This window comes from Sinohyriopsis cumingii, chromosome 1, assembly GCF_028554795.1.
Source record: "Sinohyriopsis cumingii isolate HCF-2022 chromosome 1, ASM2855479v2, whole genome shotgun sequence".
Lineage (NCBI taxonomy): Eukaryota > Metazoa > Mollusca > Bivalvia > Unionida > Unionidae > Sinohyriopsis > Sinohyriopsis cumingii.
The window spans coordinates 89,377,070-89,401,407 of NC_142961.1; the positions used below are offsets into that span (position 1 = coordinate 89,377,070).

At 38.6% G+C, this 24,338-nt stretch overlaps 1 protein-coding gene across 1 annotated transcript in view; it reads right to left on the reverse strand.

Moving 5' to 3' along the window:
- Positions 1-24,338, reverse strand: part of LOC149807312 (HEAT repeat-containing protein 1-like) — a 178,280-nt gene that overhangs the window by 92,913 nt on the left and 61,029 nt on the right. Inside the window, exons 22-29 of the mRNA XM_089965190.1 lie at positions 18,918-19,046; positions 11,876-11,970; positions 8,525-8,677; positions 7,886-7,992; positions 6,849-6,976; positions 5,149-5,277; positions 3,180-3,425; positions 2,025-2,160 (exon numbers count right to left, since the gene is read on the reverse strand). Of these exons, the coding sequence (XP_089821316.1) occupies positions 2,025-2,160; positions 3,180-3,425; positions 5,149-5,277; positions 6,849-6,976; positions 7,886-7,992; positions 8,525-8,677; positions 11,876-11,970; positions 18,918-19,046 (1,123 nt within the window). The remainder of the gene's footprint in view (positions 1-2,024; positions 2,161-3,179; positions 3,426-5,148; positions 5,278-6,848; positions 6,977-7,885; positions 7,993-8,524; positions 8,678-11,875; positions 11,971-18,917; positions 19,047-24,338) is intronic.

The window sequence follows — 24,338 nt, forward strand, 5'->3', positions numbered from 1 at the left end:
TTATTTTGCTGACCTGCATTATCTTGCCAAGTGGGAATAGCAAAATGAACATAAATTAGATGTTTTTCCTTTCAAACCTTTAATTCTAATCATAGGTTTTCTCCGAATATTCCCACACCATTTTATACATTTGGACATTTAGGCTGGGGTCATTGCAACTGCAAATTTGGAATTTGTCACCACTGTGCTTAGCGACATATGGTAGTCGCTTACCAGTGGGCCAAGCAAATTTAAACTTATGTTATATCGATTCATACCTGCATGAAATTGATAGGAAAATGATTTATTTTCTCAGAAATGGTAAGTATTATAAATGTTATGTCTTTAATTCACTGACAGACAAGACGAAACTACGGCATAGATGAAACCTAACCCTGAACTTGCCATTTGCATTAGTAGTCACATGACTTCACAACTCTCAAATGACATCGGAAATCCAACAGTCATATAATATCAACAAGTTCCTTTTTAATGCTGTTCTACAGAAATTCAATTATATTAAATTAAAGTCTGATATTTTTTGTAAAAACCAGCTGGCCAGTCACATTTATCAAGTAGTAGTAGTAGTAGTAGTAGTTGTGGGGTTTAACGCCATTTTTCAGCACACGATAGGCTATACATGGCGCCAGTATTAATGGTGGAGGAAGAACCCAGAAAACCCCCAGAAAGAACCACCGACCCACGAGAAGCTACTGGCAAGCTTTCTCACATACCCACTTTAGCCGAATCTGAGACTCGAACCCACGTAGACAGAGGTGAGATGGCAGTGGTCCGTAATGGAGAGCGCTTTAGACCACTCGGCCACTCGGGGCCCCCATTTATCAAGTAGAGAGTACATGTCAATGTGGTAGTCACGTGATACAACAAAACTCCAGTTGTTCTCGGAATATATAAATATGGAGAATTTTGTGTCTTCTTTCATTTTTGTATTTTTATTACAACCAGCATACGACTTTCATTTAATATTTTTTTAAATTTGTTTTCTCTACAACTTTTGAAAATGTGGGTTGTTAGATTTGTGTACTCATCCAACTAGAAATACAAATCGCGAGTACCAGGTAACATTTCCTCAATGTCAGTTTTATCTTGTCTTTCAGCAGATTAAAGACATAACGATTTTAATACTGATAATTTCTGAGCCCATATTCCCTCACAACTAAGCACACATCACCAAAAAAGGGAATATGAGCTCGTGTGTGCAGGCAAGGTGATGGGTGCTGTTTACCTGCAGACCTGGGTTTGAATCTCTGTAGAGTACGTATTAAAAATTCTCTAACCTGTATGACAGTATTATTTGTATTAAAATATTAATTCTGCCTACTATTATCAAGCATTCTTATCTAGAATCCACGGATATCACTTTCCGTTCTGTCTTGTGTATATTTATAATTCTCTATAATTAATTCTACATACGTTGATTTCTTTCATAGGAATCCAGAATGACTGTAGATACATGAGAATTAATTACTAGGTCGTCATGCGAGTGTGTCTGCTATGCATGAGTAGTGCATTTAACAATGACTGAGTAACATCATTCTTTGGTGATGTGTCCTTAGTCGTGAGGGAATATGGGCTCGTGTGAATATGGGCTCGTGTGTGCAGGCAAGGTGATGGGTGCTGTTTACCTGTGGACCTGGGTTCGAATCTCCATAGAGTACATATTTAAAATTCTCTAACCTGTATGAGAGTATTATTTGTGTGTATATATATATATATATATATATATATATATATATATATATATATATATATATATATACACACACACACACATTCATATAAAAACCTTGCAATTTTGTCAAACATTTTACCTTAACACTTAACACAGTGACCCAATATTTATGTAATATATATATATGAAAAACATTCAACAGAGCCATAAAATTTATGTTTTTTCGATAAAAAGCAGACTGGCTACGTAAAAAATTCATCATAAATAACAAATGAGCATTTAAAGACGAGCCCATCTTGGATTTTGTTTTATTAACCATCACACCTCTAATAAACACTGAGAGCAATCTTACCATCCTCCTTGTCATTTGGGAGCTTGGAGAGGTACTTGAGCATGTGAACTGCTGATGTGATCTGCACTGAGGATGAAAACTGAAAGCACTGACTTAGGCAGAACTCTAGGTCTTGGGTGGGAAGCACGGCAGAGCTCTGAAAATTAGGATAACATTCAACAATTGGGGCTTCCTGCAGCCAAATTATAAAGACCTCAACTATATCTAAACAAAGTAATATAAAATCACTACTATCTATCGGTCCCAGGAATCGGTTTTGTTTCGATAACATTTTTGGGAATATTAACTACAGCCTACTCTCATTTCAGTTACATCAAAATCTGTCAAAATAACTGATGGATATACAAATATTACCCAAGTACCATGGATATCCATTATCTTGAAAATGAAGATGGAGATGAAATTGTTTTGCCTATCTGTACATCTGCCTGTCCGTTAGTAATTTAGGGTATCTCATGATACTTAATTAATGATATGGGCTTTATGTTTTTGGATATGATGGGGGGGGGTCTGTATATGTGCAAAGTGGCTGTACAATTTTAACATAACACTTAGGGGTGGAGTCTGGAGAATGGTAAATTTTCTTTCATAAAATGTCAAAAAATATTCAAGCTTGGCAGGGAAAGAACTGAAAGTTTGTGTCAGCCACCATCAAGAACAGGAAATATAACATATGTCATGGGGTTAATAATTACACCAGCCAGTCTTGTCCCAGGAGTGTGGGAATGGTTGTCATGTGGAACATGTTGAGATCCCCATCCTGGAAACGGGCATGAAGAACCTGAGGAGACAAAATGATGTAATACATCCAATACATACCTGGGCCTTGCCCTTGGTGTAGGGAACTTGTCAATGGGGTCATACCTTGGAAACTGTTGAGATCCCATCCAGTAACCATCAATACATATATGGGCATGAGGAGGTTACTTCATTTGTGAATTGCACACAGGCCCTGGGTCATGAACCTCAGGTAAGGGACTTAACCCCAAAGTCATAGATTAGAAACTGCCCTGGCATAGGTTGAAAGCTTGTAATGTTTTCCTATTCAAAATGAGAAATTCTTGTTTACAAGCAAATTTAAATGATCCCCTAGGGTTTTTCACAAATGTGTTCCATTATCATGAGAAAATGAAGTTGCCCCTAGTCAAGACTAACCTCTTCTTCAGCTGTGACCCCTGACCGTGTCATTCCTTTGGTAACCACCATCTCCATGATCAATAGTAGGGTGCGCCATAGGTAGCTACCTCCACCCACCACTGTCAGGAGTTGTGTGAATAGCATTTGGCGACGGTGTCCTGGAATGTGGGGGTATGCATCAACAAACACTTGTATAACCATTGTAATGACATCCTCCACATCATTTGTAATGTCCTTAGGCACTTGCTTCCTCTGTTCACAAGCCTGTAAAACAAATACAAAGAATTCATTTCAACAACTGTACATGTGTGCATGTGTGAGTGTGTGTTGATCTTGAAACAAGTCCTCTTCCCAAAGGGCATGACCCACGGAATGTGAGAATACTTGTATTTGTTAACTTAATGCACATTATTAATAATACATGAAAGGTAAATAGTTTGCTTTTATCATGAAAGAAATGACTGTCACAATTTCTTTTGTAAATGCCTTAATTCCTGCAGAATAATCATACATGTATAAAAGATTTAAACAATACTCTAAGATGGGAGGATATCAGCAGAGCGTTAGAAGTGTAATTATATGCTTTGGTACAATACTGCGCTGTTAGCAATAAACAATGACGCACTGTACCAGCAGGAATCTGCTATAAAAGCATATCGAAACTATCAGTTAATAAATAAATTTCTATCAGTGCCATGCCATCTCATATCCCATTACTTCGAAGCTAAGCCACTAGGGGCCATATATGGGTATAGCCCACCCAAATCAGGCGATATTGCCACATTATGTACACAAATGCGTGCTTGCATGTGTGCATGTGTGTGTGTTGATCTTGAAACAAGTCCTCTTCCCAAAGGGCGTGACCCACGGAATGCACTGGATGCATGTGAAAATTTACTTCCTTATGCTCATGAAATGAATTCATGGTTACAGGGTTGAGGGAAATTATCACTTTCCAAATTATTACCAGTCTGCATGTGCCCTAAACCAAGTTCATAACCCAGACGTTATGACGAGATGCCAACACCCATCAATGTTAACTTGGCTGCCTGGCACCCCCCTTTTGTGTTGGATGCACAATTTTTTTTAATCTCTTTTTTGTTCATGAGACGTACACATGGTTACAAGGTAGCTGTGTGTGTGAATGTGATTTGGATTTGGATTTTTAAGGTAGCTTTAACAATTTTTCAGTCATATCGCTATGATGTCTACAGTGTGGCAGTTTACAGTCATGTCTAGCACAGGGGCATCATGCTGCAGAAATATAGCATCATGTCCCACCTAGACACATTACCCTGACACCAGGCTAACAAGTTCTAAAACTAACCTCTTAATGCTGAGTGCCTAGCAAGGCAGCTGATAGGACCATTTTATAAGACTTTGATATGACCCAGCAGGGGATCGAACCTGTGACCTGTTGCATCTGAGGCAGACGCTCTAACCACTTAGGCCACTGGAGCGGTCACATAAGGTAGGAATCTTATGTTTCAAAGTAATGATCCAGAGGTAAGACCCAGTGCCTGTGTTAGATGGAATGTATAAATCATTTCACCTCATGTTCTTCTAACCTGTACAAAATTATAAGTTGTGAATCTCAAAAGTTTCCAAGTTATATCTGGAGTGGGGAAAGGTAGCACTCCCCTCACTCTGGAGGCAAAACCTCCAAACACACATGATACATCCCAGGTCTTGATGACATGACAAATTTTGATATACGCCTGTAACGCTTATAATAAATTGTTGAAGATTTTAAAAAACTTTCACTACATCTACAGCACAACCCCTAGAAGCCCTTTCAAAATTTAAAAGTGTGTGTCCATCAACAGACCACATCCAATCCAATAACAAGGTTTCAAGACTATCATCCGTGGCATAGAAGGTAACACACATGATTAATTGACAAATAGACAACATAATCCATACCTTTTAATCAAAAAGAGTGGTGATAATCATGAATGTTAATAAAGTGTGATGAAGTTTTGCTTACAGTAATGAGGGCTGGAATGACAGTCTCCAGGATTCGGCTGATAACATGGAAGCTGTATGCATCATCCTGACGTAAGATGTTGGCTCCGATGAAAGTGAAGACAGACATGACATTATGTAACAGGTGTTCCTGAAGGAAAAATGAATGACCACAGTAATACACAAATTATGAAACTTTGACTCTAGAATTACTACAAAAATGGTAAATATTAAAGTATTTAAAATTGTCTATGCTGTCTCTCACTAACCTCAGCCAACATGGTTTCCAACATATTATGGCTATCAGTCTTTTTAATTACAATGCTGACAGTGAATAAACAAGAGTCCCTTAAAAGTGACATTGCTTTCTGAAATTGTTTCCCAAGGAATTCAAGATAAGCTTAGTCTCCTTTTAACTGCTGAGTGTTGAAACCATCCCTGATACTCTTGAGTGATAAGATTTTCAAATTAGTTATTGTGGCAGCCATACTGGATAAAAGATCAGCACCATTTTCATTTAGGGAAAACTAGACACCATTAGAAGACTATTGTTGAAAATCTGATGTTGATGTGGCAATCAATTCATGAGAATTATTGACAAGATTTTCAATATATTCATTGTGGTGACAACCCAATATTGATATGATTTTCCATCAGGAGGAGAAGCAATAAAAAGATTTTCAAGATGGCTGTTGTGGTGGCCATATTGACCATCAAACTGGCATCATTTTCGTATAGGACACGTGATCAAATGCAATACTTGTTATTCAAACTTGCCAATACAGATAACAATAGAGGGGTATATTGTGGAAAAGATCCAAAATAAAATGTTAATTATATCCAAGTCAAAACAGTACTAGCACTTAAAATACAGTATATATGTATGAATCGATTTATTGGAGTCCATGACTTTCAAATTTATGTTAGCAAATGACAAGATTTTTATACATAATTTTTGTATGACTATGATGACACAATAGGACTAATTGATCAAATGGTCTGTGGTCTTCACTTCAGCATGTACTGAAATATAATATCTGCTTTTGGATAAGAAGACATCAAAGGGCTTCTGAACTCATTTTAAAATGCATGTGGTATTTTGTTATCGTTACTGACTTAATAAGGAGAACTAATTAAAGACAATATTCAAAGATATATTCCATGAAGGCCTGTGTCCAGTTGATAATAAACACCAGTAGATACTGTGATGACAATATGAGAGCTTATACATCAATTATTGTATATTCTCACCAACAATGAATTAGTAATTTTTAAAAAAAATGGCAATACGATATTTTTGATCTTTTTAGCAAATGTAAATATTCAAATTTTTGAAAAATACAAAGTGATATGTACAAAAAAATATGATACATTTAAATAATTATTCTTTTGATAACTGGATTGTGTATGAAAATTAAAGGGTACGAAAAAATACATGAAATACAGAACTCTGAATACTCAGTGGATATATCTTATACCTTCAATGGATATATATTGCATGCTCACTTGGTATGTCTGGTATACTGACTTGATATACTTTGAATACTCAGTGGATATATCTTATACCTACAATGGATATATCCTGCATACTCAGTATGCCTTTTATACCTGTTGGATATATGGTGAATACTCAGTGGATATATCTTGTACCCTCACTGCATATATTTTGTATGTTCACAAAATTTATCTTGCATACTCAACTGATATGTCTTGTATACTCACTGGATATATTTTAGCGGCTGCAGTCAAGACAAGAAGTGCCTGCTGATGAGTCTGTGGATTTTCTGAGCTACGGATACAGTTCACTATGAGCTCCATGTTAAACTTGTCACTTCCCACAGATGTTTTACCTGTGAAAAAAAGAAAGATTTATCCATCTGTAGCACAGGCCATCAAATACAGCTGAAAGATATTTCCCGAATCATAATAAAATAAGGACAAAAATTAAAGATGACTTCTGTAGCATTTACAGCTGAATTGATTCATTTTTTTCAATAAACATTTGTAGATATCTGAGGTCATGTGACCCTAGTGATGTTGTGTCTCTTCTACGGTCTGAACTACAAGTATGTATATGAGTTTAAACATCTAACTGAATAAAAAAAAATCTATGAATATTGACAAAGCAGTAACACATTCACCAAACACCTCTGTAGTCCTAAGTTAGCAGCATGATTTCAGCATGGGCAATTTAAGTATATAGTAATCAAGATGGGTGCTTTTATCTTGGCTTTCTGTTTTTCTCCTTATGCATACCATGGAATTATTTGAAGTATTTGTAAGTAGTTGTCTGAACTTTCTCTTGTACAAAGAAATAAATGAAAGGTTTAAACTAATGTCACCTAGATCAAAGGCTACAGGCGACAGATGAATTGAAAGATGGAGGAAGGACAATAAAAACAAAACTGGTCCCACTGTATTAATGTACAAGAGGTTGAAAAAAGGAAATTGGGAAAATGACAGTACCAAAAGTGGGGGGGGGGAGAAAAAAGCAGAAAATCTCACCTAAAATTAATAGTTCTATTTGCAGGCCAGTACAAATGGCATACAATAGAACTTGTTGAGAGCTGCCAGAAGAGGGTTGGTGGTAAAAAAAAAACAACATATTATTTACTAACTTATGCTGCTAAAATTCTTCATTCAGGTAAGGACAGAGACTCTAAATCTGTGGGACATGAGATAGCATTTAACTTGTTGTCAGCTGCTTCTGGTACTCAACCAGAGATGGGGCACTGAAGGGGGAATGGTGGCACACTTACCTCCCAATGCCAGCTCCTTCTCAAGCCGTTTACAAAGGTTGCATAGGAGTGACAGCAACAGCTGTTTCTGATACTCTGCTGAACTGTGACTTTCAGACTCCAGGATTCTGTAGGAAACACATGGAGAGCATGACAAAGTACTTGTAATTTTAAACTTCAATAACTCTGACAATATTGGCAAAATTTCTTAAAATTTCTTTCAAATGTTCAAATTAGCACTTAAGCAATGTATCTGTAAACTTTATACTTTTAACATAATCGGAAAAACTTTCTTATGAATAAGTGAATGAACATGAATAAGAGAATGAACAAGTCTAGAGAGGAAAATGTGAAACTATTTATTAGAAACAGTTGGAAAGTGTCGTTACTGGGCCAACACATGAAAAGTAAAAGCTAAGAGAACGTAGTCTTCTTATGATGTCAACTAATAACACCTGAAACGTTATTTGTAGGAGTAGGTAGTTCCCTTACCTGGATAACACCTGTGATACAAGTTTTCCCCTCACCTGGCAAACACTTAGAAAGTGACAGGTGGTAACAAGTAGTCCTACTACTCAGTTAGTACCCGTAATTTGACAGGTAGGTGACTGACATATCTGGCTAACACCTGGAAAGTGATAACAGATGGTGGTCCCTTACCTGGCTAACACCTGGAAAGTAACAGGCAGAAGAAGGTGGTAGTTGTGGATCCTTTTCTTCAGATGTACTGCCTCCAAAACCACTGTCTTCCTCTGCCACTCCGCATTTTCAAACTCCGACAATTCAACATCAGCTTGCTCCTCCACTGGATCCCTGCAGAAAGAATGGTCTAGAGGTGATATTTTGAAAAATATATCTCTAAACACCTTACATAACAAATGAAACTAAGCTCTATAAGTACAACTTTATCTAATAAAATCTGCAAGATTTTTAAAGTGGGCTACACTGAGCAAAATAAACACAAAAAGTAGTCTAAACAAGAGATGCAAGTGGGTATGAAATCACTTATTTGGCTGACATCTGCCTAACACACACAAAAAAAACCTTTAGCCAGTTTGACATCTTGGTCCATAGAATGCTTTCTAAATATTTTATTCAAATCACATTGACTGTTATAAAATAAATGGGTCATGACCCATGGGAAGGGGATTTGACCCTGAGTCATCACTTACAAATATCTATATTTTGTATTATAGCCCAGATTTGTATGGCACATCAGCATCATTTGTCCAGTACTACAAGCCTTTATGCCAGGATGCTTTAAGTTGAAAATTGTAACATTCCGTTAAACAGCCATTTGAGAAAAGTTGTAGAAATATTTTTCTAGCTTTATTAACTTTAGGTATTATCTGATGGAAGATTATCATTGTTTATAAAAATCTTAAATTCCTTCATGCTAAAAATCTTTCTGTTAAAGTTGGTCAAATTCTGTTTAGCTGTTTTTTGAGAAGTACTTAATAGTTTTTCTGCTAATAGTAACAGCAGTCATATTAAATTGTGGATCAGCATCATTATAAAATATGAAAACGCCTTCATGTCACATGGTTTCTGTCAAATCTGGTCCGATTCTGTTTAGGCAAAACAAAATATGTGTTTCCTATTGCACTGGTTTTAAAATTAGAGTAGTTAGGTAAGGAATTTAAAAAAAAAAACATATATATTACAATGAGTAGTATATATAATGTACTAAGCACCTTAAGTACTAGGCTAAACTGGCTCAATTAGATGCACCATTAAATTTTGGGAATTTTTATTTTTTGACCCTGGGGAAAAAAGTGCTAGGGTCAACAATGACAAACAGGGATGGTCAGCTGACCAGAAAACATTTTTTTGGCTTTAGTGACCTTTGCATGGTTGTTCTAATTTTTCTACTTAATATCTGAAGGAAAATTGGCATCATCTGTACAAAACCGAATACCCTTCAGGCCTAGATGCTTTCTGTCACATTATTCAGATTCTGTTTTTAGTGGTTTTGAGATTATGTCCTTTTTTGAAGTTTTACTATTTGCAGTACACAAATCAGCATCATTTGTAAACATTTAAAGCCCCTTTTACCACGTTTCTTTGCTACTGTCACTTCCTGAACATCTGAGGTAAATTATCTGCATAAATTCTTTATTGGGACTGATGCTCTATTGGCTGATAAATTCCAAAAATCCAAGATAAGACCATTTTTCTTTATATATAGCCAAGTGTTGAAAGCATCTCTGATATTTTCGAGCTATAACAAAATTTTCAAGATAGCCACTGCAACTGCTATATTGGATGCAGGATCAGCACCATTTTCATTTAGGACCCACTAGATATCAATAAAAGTCATTTGGTTAATACCTAATATTAATATAGCCATATATTCAGGACAAGTAACAATAATACACTATTATTATTATTATTATTATTATTATTATTATTATTATTATTATTTACATATTTTCAAGATGTCCAGCACTGCAGCAATATTAGCAGTCAAATAGCACCATTTTTCATTTATAACCAATGAGATATCATATTAAGTCTTTTGTTGAAAACCATTTCAGTGTCACCCTACATTCAGCAGAAACAGCAAACAGCTGCCATACATTCATCTCATGGTGGCCACACATTCAGCAGAAACAGCAAACAGTAGCCAGACATTCATCTCAGTGTGGCCACACATTCAGCAGAAACAGCAAACAGTAGCCATACATTCATCTCAGTGTGGCCACACATTCAGCAGAAACAGCAAACAGTGGCCATACATTCATCTCATTGTGACCATACATTCAGCAGAAACAGCAAACAGTGGCCATACATTCATCTCATTGTGACCATACTTTCAGCAGAAACAGCAAACAGTGGCCAAACATTCATCTCAGTGTGGCCATAAATTGTGGCAAACAGTGAAAATGCATGTCCATATGACCATCCATTAAATTTCTTTTCATGATGGCTACCTATAATGCAGGTCAGATTGGTATCGTTTTCATCTAGGACCAATAAGACATCATAAGACACCTTCTGGTGAAAACTCCATGTTGATTGATATGTAGTTCCATGTTGATTTTCAAGATGGCTGTCATTACAACCATACTGGATTTAAGATATTTTTATTTAGGACCAACTAGATACTAGAATAAGTCTTTTGGTGAGAAAACCAATATCACTCTCCATTTAGGAGGCATAGCAATAACAAGATTTTTAAGATGGCTCCCATGGTAGCCATATTGGATGTCAGATAGGCACCATTCTCATGTAGGACCAACTAGATATCATTAAAAAGTTGATATGACCATACAAAGGGGTAGTACTGATGCAAGGTTTTCACGATGGCCATCACTGTGGCCAGATTGTAGGTCTGATAGGCACCATTTTCATTCAGGACCAGCTAGTGATCAAATGAAATCTTTTGGTGGAAACCCACATGTTGGCATGTCTTTTGTTTCAGAAGAAGCAACAAGATTTTAAAGTTGGCTGACAACAGATCATCCCATATGCCCTTCAGACCTATAAACCAGCAAAAAGAAGCTGATAGCAATTTATAGTTCTTTGCTACTTACAATTTTCATGAGTGTACTTTCTGAGATTGGTTAACTTTTATGTATGAATGCAGTAGTGTTTTACAAATCCCCAGTATAAAAGTGGTGGTTGTTTTGAAACTAAAGATAACTTATACATAAAAGCAAACTTCTTTATTTAAAAAAGCAATTTATTGACAATAATTCCCAATTCAGTTTGAAAATGATCAATCATTTACACCCTCCCATCCTATCCTTTCACTGCTTGTGTTCGTCCTCTCTTTCTGAACTTTTCCAAAGTCCCTCTGTAACTCACAACCTCATATATGCTGCAGTCTATTCTTTTAGCCCTATGTTGGTTATAACAAAGGAGTGGCATGTGCGGAATGGTATTCTGTACATTTTATTAAAACTGTTTGTATATTTGTGCTTAAAGATTTTCAGTTTTATCCATGTTATTGCACATCAGACTTTCTTTTAAGAACATTTAGGACATAAAAAGATTTGGAGGACAAACCTTTTCAGTCTCTTGGCCTGTTTCATGGACTTAGCCTCAGCAGTCTTCAGACAGCTTTTCAACTCTTCTGCTATATGTTCTGCTTCCATGGGAATCTAAAGTTACACACATAACAATGTCAAATTTTTAAAAACATCTCAATCAAAACTGTCTTTTGTTTTAGTCAATTAATTTTGTTGATGATGCAAATTTAAAAAACTGTATAACATACTCTCCACCTGTAAATGTTGACATAAGCAGTATTGTGGAAACAGGGAGAAAATGGATGTAAATACAAGTTTGGATGTGCAACTTCATACCAATATAAATGCAAAAATTAAGCAATGAACTTCATAAAAAACTTATAGAAATATTCAATTCTCTGTGTATATAAAGAACCTCTTTAAAAAAAATTGATACAAGAACTTTATATTTTATCACCATGCTCAAAATATACCTGCACTGAAACAATTCTATTTATGGAACCAAAGACAAAATTTAACAATAGAGGGGTAAAAAAGCAATATACATTTTTCACTGTCTATAAATTTTTATGCAAGATACCTCCTTGCATGAAGTATACATTTTGGGTATTAGGTCAACCTGTGCTGAGGACAATGCAAGGATCATACAATAGAAGTTTGATACTGTGAAGTGGCATAATGCAGGGATTGCACAATGGATTGTTTGCTACTGTGTTATTTTGTAATGGACAAATGTAGGAGTGCTACAAAGGATTCATATAAGTGGATAAATATAGGAGTGCTACAAAGGAATCATGGTAGTGAAAAAATGACAGAGTGCTACAAAGGATTAATGGTAGTGGACAAATGTAGGTGTGCTACAAAGGATTCATTAAGTGGATAAATGTAGGAGTGCTACAAAGGATTCATGTAAGTGGATAAATGTAGGAGTGCTACAAAGGATTCATGTAAGTGGACAAATGTAGGAGTGCTACACAGGAATAATGGTAGTGGACAAATGTAGGAGTGGTACAAAGGACTCATGGTAGTGGACAAATGTAAGAGTGCTACACAGGAATAATGGTAGTGGACAAATGTAGGAGTGGTACAAAGGATTCATGGTAGTGGACAAATGTAGGAGTGGTACAAAGGATTCATGGTAGTGGACAAATGTAGGAGTGCTACAAAGGATTCATGCAAGTGGACAAATGTAGGAGTGCTACAAAGGATTCATGTAAGTGGACAAATGTATGAGTGCTACAAAGGATTCATGTAAGTGAACAAATGTAGGAGTGCTACAAAGGATTCAGGGTAGTGGACAAATATAGGAGTGCTACATAGGATTCATGTAAGTGGACAAATGTAGGAGTGCTAGAAAGGATTCATGTAAGTGGACAAATGTAGGAGTGCTACATAGGATTCATGTAAGTGGACAAATGTAGGAGTGCTACAAAGGATTCATGTAAGTGGACAAATGTAGGAGTGCTACATAGGATTCATGGTAGTGGACAAATGTAGGAGTGCTACATAGGATTCATGTAAGTGGGCAAATGTAGGAGTGCTAGAAAGGATTCATGTAAGTGGACAAATGTAGGAGTGCTACACAGGATTCATGTAAGTGGACAAATGTAGGAGTGCTACACAGGATTCATGTAAGTGGACAAATGTAGGAGTGCTACATAGGATTCATGTAAGTGGACAAATGTAGGAGTGCTACATAGGATTCATGTAAGTGGACAAATGTAGGGGTGCTAGAAAGGATTCATGTAAGTGGACAAATGTAGGAGTGCTACATAGGATTCATGTAAGTGGACAAATGTAGGAGTGCTACAAAGGATTCAGGGTAGTGGAAAAATATAGGAGTGCTACAAAGGATTCATGTAAGTGGATAAATGTAGGAGTGCTACAAAGGATTCAGGGTAGTGGACAAATGTAGGAGTGCTACAAAGGATTCTTGTAAGTGGATAAATGTAGGAGTGCTACAGGATTCATGTAAGTGGACAAATGTAGGAGTGCTACAAAGGATTCATGTAAGTGGACAAATGTAGGAGTGCTACACAGGATTCATGTAAGTGGACAAATGTAGGAGTGCTACAAAGGATTCAGGGTAGTGGACAAATGTAGGAGTGCTACACAGGATTCATGTAAGTGGACAAATGTAGGAGTGCTACACAGGAATAATGGTAGTGGACAAATGTAGGAGTGGTACAAAGGACTCATGGTAGTGGACAAATGTAGGAGTGCTACACAGGAATAATGGTAGTGGACAAATGTAGGAGTGGTACAAAGGATTCATGGTAGTGGACAAATGTAGGAGTGGTACAAAGGATTCATGGTAGTGGACAAATGTAGGAGTGCTACAAAGGATTCATGCAAGTGGACAAATGTAGGAGTGCTACAAAGGATTCATGTAAGTGGACAAATGTATGAGTGCTACAAAGGATTCATGTAAGTGAACAAATGTAGGAGTGCTACAAAGGATTCAGGGTAGTGGACAAATATAGGAGTGCTACATAGGATTCAAGTAAGTGGACAAATGTAGGAGTGCTAGAAAGGATTCATGTAAGTGGACAAATGTAGGAGTGCTACATAGGATTCATGTAAGTGGACAAATGTAGGAGTGCTAGAAAGGATTCATGTAAGTGGACAAATGTAGGAGTGCTACATAGGATTCATGTAAGTGGACAAATGTAGGAGTGCTAGAAAGGATTCATGTAAGTGGACAAATGTAGGAGTGCTACATAGGATTCATGTAAGTGGACCAATGTAGGAGTGCTAGAAAGGATTCATGGTAGTGGACAAATGTAGGAGTGCTACATAGGATTCATGTAAGTGGGCAAATGTAGGAGTGCTAGAAAGGATTCATGTAAGTGGACAAATGTAGGAGTGCTAGAAAGGATTCATGTAAGTGGACAAATGTAGGAGTGCTACATAGGATTCATGTAAGTGGACAAATGTAGGAGTGCTACATAGGATTCATGTAAGTGGACAAATGTAGGAGTGCTACATAGGATTCATGTAAGTGGACAAATGTAGGAGTGCTACATAGGATTCATGTAAGTGGACAAATGTAGGGGTGCTAGAAAGGATTCATGTAAGTGGACAAATGTAGGAGTGCTACATAGGATTCATGTAAGTGGACAAATGTAGGAGTGCTACAAAGGATTCAGGATGGTGGAAAAATATAGGAGTGCTACAAAGGATTTATGTAAGTGGATAAATGTAGGAGTGCTACAAAGGATTCAGGGTAGTGGACAAATGTAGGAGTGCTACAAAGGATTCTTGTAAGTTGATAAATGTAGGAGTGCTACAGGATTCATGTAAGTGGACAAATGTAGGAGTGCTACAAAGGATTCATGTAAGTGGACAAATGTAGGAGTGCTACACAGGATTCATGTAAGTGGACAAATGTAGGAGTGCTACAAAGGATTCAGGGTAGTGGACAAATGTAGGAGTGCTACAAAGGATTCATGTAAGTGGACAAATGTAGGAGTGCTACAAAGGATTCATGTAAGTGGACAAATGTAGGAGTGCTACAAAGGACTCATGGTAGTGGACAAATGTAGGAGTGCTACACAGGAATAATGGTAGTGGACAAATGTAGGAGTGCTACAAAGGATTCATGGTAGTGGACAAAGGTAGGAGTGCTACAAAGGATTCATGTAAGTGGACAAATGTAGGAGTGCTACAAAGGATTCATGTAGGTGGAGAAATGAAGGAGTGCTACAAAGGATTCATGTAAGTGGAGAAATGTGGGAGTGCTACAAAGGATTCATGTAAGTGGAGAAATGTAGGAGTGCTACAAAGGATTCATGGTAGTGGACAAATGTAGGAGTGCTACAAAGGATTCATGTAAGTGGACAAATGTAGGAGTGCTACAAAGGATTCATGTAGGTGGAGAAATGAAGGAGTGCTACAAAGGATTCACGTAAGTGGAGAAATGTGGGAGTGCTACAAAGGATTCATGGTAGTGGACAAATGTAGGAGTGCTACAAAGGACTCTAGCATTTGGTAAAGAAGTGTAGTGGACAAATGCAGCAATGGGTACAAAGGATTTCTGGTGTTGAGTTAACTTCTTTTAAATGGACGGATGATACTACAAATATATTTATATTGGTTTAACGTCTGTGGTGGGGGCCCCGAGTGGCCGAGTGGTCTAAAGCGCTCTCCGTTACGGATCACTGCCATCTCACCTCTGTCTGCGCTGGTTCGAGTTTCGGATTCAGCCAATGTGGGTATGTGAGAAAACTTGCCAGTAGCTTCTCGTGGGTCGGCGGTTCTTTCCGGGGCTTTTCCCGGGTTCTTCCTCCACCATTAATACTGGCCGCCATGTATAGCCTATCATGTGCTGAAAAATGGTGTTAAACCCCACAACAACAATGTCTGTGGTAGACAAATGGAGGGATGGCACAAATGATTTTTTAAATTTGGTTTAACTCTGCAGTAGACAAACTCAAGGGTGGTACCAAGCAATTTTGGAACTGAATTCACCTGTGTAGCAGAGAAATGCAGGAATGGCACCATGGATTTTTTTTAGATCCATTATATATCTGATATGGGAAAATGGGTTGGTCCATTTCTAGTTTTTCAGGGTCTATCATAACATGCTGATGTTTTGGGTATAATGCCATTTTTCAGCACAAGATGGGTTATACATGGCAAAAGAATATGTAAATCTTCCATTTGTGGGTTTTGATTTGGTGGGCTACAAATTGCATTACATTTAACACTGAAAAGCAGACAGTCTAGGTTTGCCTATATCAGATGCTTTAGCCTTCCAAACAGAAAGATTTTTGTTGCTGCAGTACTTTCAAGATTCTTCTTCATTTTATTTGTAAATTCATTATATATAGTTTCTCACATTGTCTAAAACAGTTGATCATTCTAAACATGAATGATGGATACTCTTTCATTATGGAACCAAGAATTGCATTTATCACTGCTGATGCAATTTCAAGATAACTGACAGTTTTCAGGTTTTCTTTATGACTTGCCAAAGCGGGAATGCATTCAAGAATGTATTGGTCTGGCCACTGGAAAAGGTCAAGTTCTGCCAGTGTCTACATTAGATAAACCTAATTAAGAAATTTATTATTAGACAGTCAATATGCACAAAAGCATGAATGAACTAAAATTGGAAAATAGCCATTAGGGATGCAATTTAAGCATGCAGTCAGAAAAACAGAGGTCTCCCTAGGATTTGAAAACTAAGAGTCCAGGACTTCCATTTTGGTTTAAAAAAAAAGAGTCCCATCAGCAAAAGTTGCAGTCCTCTCCCCCCCCCCCAAAAAAAACATGCAAATCAGAAGAACTATTGGTTGCAATCGAGTTTAGTTTATACATTCTTTATAACACCAATATAGCCCTTGTTTGTCCATCAGAGTGAAACTGAATTTTGTCAATCCAAGGAAGGTCTAATTCCAAGCGCTAAGCTAGGCATCACACACTTTCTTACATTTCGATACTGGTCCCATCTGAACTGTCAGTTCAAGCAACTGTAGCACTCTTCTGAGTGGCTGAGTGGTCTAAAGCGCTCACTGTTACAGATCACTGCCATCTCACTTCTGACTGTGGGTTCGAGTCTCGGATTCAGCCAATGTGGGTATGTGAGAAAGCTTGCCAGTAGCTTCTCGTGGGCCAGTTGTTCTTTCCGGGGTTTCCCAGGTTATTCCTCCACCATCTATACGGGCCACCATATATAGCCTATCTTGTGGTGAAAAATGGTGTTAAATCCTATAATAACAATAACAACCACAACAATCATTGCAATCTTCATCAGTTTGCTGTTTAACCCCAAAATACTAATCCAAATTTGCAAATAGCATTTCGTCCAAGTCTCAACATGTCTTGATTCTGAGGTCACGTGCACTGCTTATTCCGCTACATTTGGAAATTAACACAATAATGAAAGTTAAAGTTGTTTATTTGATATACTCTTATAAATGACCACATGCATCCCTGGGTCTTTCTGCCTCTGAATTTTATTACTGTAAATATCAGTACATTTTCATACACAGCCGCCAGTCAAAGCCTTCAAACTTGCCACCCAGCTATTGCATCATGTTCTTTTGATGTACTCTTATTATAACAACATCTACACCAGTAGGTCTTTCTGCCACTGAATTCTGTCGTTGCAAATATCAGAATATTTTCCCACCCAGCCGCCAGTCAGTCTTTGAACTTGCCTCCCAGCTAACGCATCATGTTCTTTTGATGTACTCTTATAATGGCAACATATACATCAAAAGGGTCTTTCAGCCACTGAGTTCTGTCATTGTAAATATCAGCACAGCTAATTGATCAACACATTTTCCCACTAAGAAGGTGGCTGAAGCAGGACTGGCAAGTCTTTGAATTTTCCCGCCCTCCTATTACATGCGTACGGAGGACTCCCACCTAAGTGATTTTCTGCGTATGAGATAAATAAATTGGCATCCAAATATGAATGATTAAGCATTTCTGAGACCTCTGGAAAAACAATGTTTCTGAAGGAGTGCAAATGTGTGTGAGAGAAAGAGAGAGAGAGAGAGAGAGAGACACACACACACACGGCTTAACACCATCTCAAAAATGTTATCTTTACTTACTTTACCCTAATATAGGTCCAGCATATCATTTTTGATGGAGTGTGCCTAAAAACTCAAAACTAGCATACTTAGTCATTTCCAATGAAAATTCATGCTGCCATAAGTTATTATGTTTACCCAGTTGTGGACTAATTTTTTAAATGAGTCTCTGTAACTTGTACTCCCCAATGTAAGATGAGCACTATTTTGTAAATGGTCCCTATAACTGTATTACCCATTCAACTTTTGCACTGTTTTGTAATTGGTCCATTCCCCTATCATTATCACCAAAACTGCTATGACTAAATCTCTTTTTATCCATCAGAATCATTTGATTTCAACTCCCACCCCACCCTAAAATAATACCAAAACCAGAATACTTACAATGATGTAATAAAACATTTATGAAGATGGGCTGACATTATAATATGAAGGTTATATGTCCAAAACTAATCACATTAGGGTTATTATAACACATTGAAAACAACAGGTGATTATGATAAATTACTGTTGTAATAATACATGCATACTTACATGTTTCAGCACCTTCCTGATGAGGTTAGTCACAGTGATACTAGTGCCCTCTACCCACACATCAAACAGACACATCAGGATTTTCTGCTGAGCAGAGTGCACTAGTGCAGAAAACAGCTCTTTTGTCACCTGTAGTAAAGTGTGAAGCTCAATTATTTATCTATCATGAACAATCCATTTCATAGTCATAACTGTCAGAACAAAGGTTTCTTCCCATCTTTCAAAATGCATTTGGTCTGCATCTTGAAGATATTATAATGATTCTGCTGGTGGAAATAATTATACAATGCAAGGTATCTTGCACATGGAAAACTAATTTTAGAGACCATGCACATAAAAAAACATGAACATTCTTACCAGTAACAAAATAACAGACCGAAAATTAATGACAATTATATCAACAATGAAGCAAGTAATTTGTCCTTAAAATAGCCACAACAGAGGCTGACTTCAAACTTTAGCTACTTAAGTACATACTGACAGACTTGTATTGCTTAATTGTAAATCCCTCACCATCAAAACAGATACTTTGCAAATATAAAAAGGCCATTATGACCATGCAAACTTTTATCAACTGATGAAAAAATGACAATTATCACCACCCCAATCACAAATATTTTATATGTGAAGAAAAAAAAACTTCCAAAATAACATGATTTATTTAAACAAAGGAAACATTAGCAAAGAAAATATTTCAAGATGGCTAAAAATGACAATGGCAACAAAAGCTAACTATCATCAATTTACATGTCCAACAAAATCAACACAGATACAACAAAAACAACTCTACAAAGTAGAACAGTCAAATGGGAGTAAAAGATGGTTGACAGACTAGACTGATTAATGATGTATGATGGCAGTGTACTATGGCTGACAGACTAGACTGATTGATGATGTATGATGGCAGAGTACTATGGCTGTCAGACTAGACTGACTGATGATACATAATGACAGTGCAAGATGACAGACAGATTAGAATGACAGATGATACATGATGTCAGTGTAAGATGGCTGAGAGACCCAACTGATTGATGATGCATGATGGCAGTGTAAGATGGCTGAGAGACCAGACTGATTGATGATGTATGATGGCAGCATAAGATGGCTGGGAGACTTGACTGATTGATGATGCATGATGGCAGTGTAAGATGGCTGAGAGACCAGACTGATGATGATGAATGATGGCAGTGTAAGATGGCTGAGACCAGACTGATGATGATGAATGATGGCAGTGTAAGATGGCTGAGACCAGACTGATGATGATAAATGATGACAGTGTAAGATGGCTGAGAGACCAGACTGATGATGATGCATGATGGCAGTGTAAGATGGCTGAGACCAGACTGATGATGATAAATGATGACAGTGTAAGATGGCTGAGAGACCAGACTGATGATGATGCATGATGGAAGTGTAAGATGGTTGAGAGACCAGACTGATGATGATGCATGATAGCAGTGTAAGATGACTGAGAGACCAGACTGATGATGATGCATGATGGCAGTGTAAGATGGCTGAGAGACCAGACTAATGATGACGCATGATGGCAGTGTAAGATGGCTGAGAGACCAGACTGATGATGATAAATGATGACAGTGTAAGATGGCTGAGAGACCAGACTGATGATGATGCATGATGGCAGTGTAAGATGGCTAAGAGACCAGACTGATGATGATGCATGATGGCAGTGTAAGATGGCTGAGACCATACTGACTGATGATGCATGATGGCAGTGTAAGAGGGCTGAGACCATACTGATTGATGATGCATGATGGCAGTGTAAGATGGCTGAGAGACCAGACTGATTGATGATGCATGATGGCAGCATAAGATGGCTGGGAGACTTGACTGATTGATGATGCACAATGGCAGTGTAAGATGGCTGAGACCATACTGACTGATGATGCATGATGGCAGTGTAAGATGGCTGAGAGACCAGACGGATGATGATGAATGATAGCAGTGTAAGATGGCTGAGAGACCAGACTAATGATGATGCATGATGGCAGTGTAAGATGGCTGAGAGACCAGACTGATGATGATGCATGATGGCAGTGTAAGATGGCTGAGAGACCAGACTAATGATGATGCATGATGGCAGTGTAAGATGGCTGAGAGACCAGACTGATGATGATAAATGATGACAGTGTAAGATGGCTGAGAGACCAGACTGATGATGATGCATGATGGCAGTGTAAGATGGCTAAGAGACCAGACTGATGATGATGAATGATGGCAGTGTAAGATGGCTGAGACCATACTGATTGATGATGCATGATGGCAGTGTAAGATGGCTGAGAGACCAGACTGATTGATGATGCATGAAGGCAGCATAAGATGGCTGGGAGACTTGACTGATTGATGATGCACAATGGCAGTGTAAGATGGCTGAGACCATACTGACTGATGATGCATGATGGAAGTGTAAGATGGCTGAGAGACCAGACTGATGATGATGCATGATGGCAGTGTAAGATGGCTAAGAGACCAGACTGATGATGATGAATGATGGCAGTGTAAGATGGCTGAGACCATACTGATTGATGATGCATGATGGCAGTGTAAGATGGCTGAGAGACCAGACTGATTGATGATGCATGAAGGCAGCATAAGATGGCTGGGAGACTTGACTGATTGATGATGCACAATGGCAGTGTAAGATGGCTGAGACCATACTGACTGATGATGCATGATGGAAGTGTAAGATGGCTGAGAGACCAGACTGATGATGATGCATGATGGCAGTGTAAGATGGCTGAGAGACCAGATGGATGATGATGAATGATAGCAGTGTAAGATGGCTGAGAGACCAGACTGATGATGATGCATGATGGCAGTGTAAGATGGCTGAGAGACCAGACTGATGATGATGCATGATGGCAGTGTAAGATGGCTGAGAGACCAGACTAATGATGATGCATGATGGCAGTGTAAGATGGCTGAGAGACCAGACTGATGATGATGCATGATGGCAGTGTAAGATGGCTGAGAGACCAGACTGATGATGATGCATGATGGCAGTGTAAGATGGCTGAGAGACCAGACTGATGATGATGCATGATGGCAGTGTAAGATGGCTAAGAGACTAGACTGATGATGATGAATGATGGCAGTGTAAGATGGCTGAGACCATACTGATTGATGATGCATGATGGCAGTGTAAGATGGCTAAGAGACCAGACTGATGATGATGCATGATGGCAGTGTAAGATGGCTGAGAGACCAGACTGATGATGATGCATGATGGCAGTGTAAGATGGCTAAGAGACCAGACTGACTTATGATGCATGATGGCAGTGTAAGATGGCTGAGAGACCAGACTGATGATGATGCATGATGGCAGTGTAAGATGGCTGAGAGACCAGACTAATGATGATGCATGATGGCAGTGTAAGATGGCTGAGAGACCAGACTGATGATGATGCATGATGGCAGTGTAAGATGACTGAGAGACCAGACTGATGATGATGCATGATGGCAGTGTAAGATGGCTGAGAGACCAGACTGATGATGATGCATGATGGCAGTGTAAGATGGCTGAGAGACCAGACTAATGATGATGCATGATGGCAGTGTAAGATGGCTAAGAGACCAGACTGATGATGATGAATGATGGCAGTGTAAGATGGCTGAGACCAGACTGACTTATGATGCATGATGGCAGTGTAAGATGGCTGAGAGACCAGACTGATGATGATGAATGATGGCAGTGTAAGATGGCTAAGAGACCAGACTGATGATGATGCATGATGGCAGTGTAAGATGGCTGAGAGACCAGACTAATGATGATGCATGATGGCAGTGTAAGATGGCTGAGAGACCAGACGGATGATGATGAATGATAGCAGTGTAAGATGGCTAAGAGACCAGACTGACTGATGAGGCATGATGGCAGTGTAAGATGGCTGAGAGACCAGACTGATGATGATAAATGATGACAGTGTAAGATGGCTGAGAGACCAGACTGATTGATGATGCATGATGGCAGCATAAGATGGCTGGGAGACTTGACTGATTGATGATGCATGATGGCAGTGTAAGATGGCTGAGAGACCAGACTGATGATGATGCATGATGGCAGTGTAAGATGGCTGAGAGACCAGACTAATGATGATGCATGATGGCAGTGTAAGATGGCTAAGAGACCAGACTGATGATGATGCATGATGGCAGCATAAGATGGCTGGGAGACTTGACTGATTGATGATGCATGATGGCAGTGTAAGATGGCTGAGAGACCAGACTGATGATGATGCATGATGGCAGTGTAAGATGGCTGAGAGACCAGACTAATGATGATGCATGATGGCAGTGTAAGATGGCTGAGAGACCAGACGGATGATGATGAATGATAGCAGTGTAAGATGGCTAAGAGACCAGACTGACTGATGAGGCATGATGGCAGTGTAAGATGGCTGAGAGACCAGACTGATGATGATAAATGATGACAGTGTAAGATGGCTGAGAGACCAGACTGATTGATGATGCATGATGGCAGCATAAGATGGCTGGGAGACTTGACTGATTGATGATGCATGATGGCAGTGTAAGATGGCTGAGAGACCAGACTGATGATGATGCATGATGGCAGTGTAAGATGGCTGAGAGACCAGACTAATGATGATGCATGATGGCAGTGTAAGATGGCTAAGAGACCAGACTGATGATGATGCATGATGGCAGTGTAAGATGGCTGAGAGACCAGACTGATGATGATGCATGATGGCAGTGTAAGATGGCTGAGAGACCAGACTGATGATGATGCATGATGGCAGTGTAAGATGGCTAAGAGACCAGACTGATGATGATGCATGATGGCAGTGTAAGATGGCTGAGAGACCAGACTGATGATGATGAATGATGGCAGTGTAAGATGGCTGAGAGACTTGACTGACTGATGAGGCATGATGGCAGAGCAAGATGGCTGATAGACTAGAATGACATATGATGCATGATGAAGGTGCAAGATCATTAGATGTCTGACAGACTAGAGCGATAGATGATGCATGATGACAGTGCAAGATGGCTTATAGGCTAGAGTGATAGATGATGCAAGATGAAGGTGCAAGATGGCTGACAGAGTAGAATGGTATATGATGCATGATGAAGGTGCAAGATGGCTGACAGACTAGAATGGTATATGATGCATGTTGACAGTGCAAGATCATTAGACGGCTGACAGACTAGAATGACTGATGATGCATGATGAAGGTACAAGATAGCTGACAGACTAGAATGGTATATGATGCATGATGAAGGTGCAAGATCATTAGATGGCTGACAGACTAGAATGATAGATGATGCATGATGAAGGCGCAAGATAGCTGACAGACTAAAATGGTATATGATGCATGATGAAGGTGCAAGATGGCTGACAGACTAGAATGGTATATGATGCATGTTGACAGTGCAAGATCATTA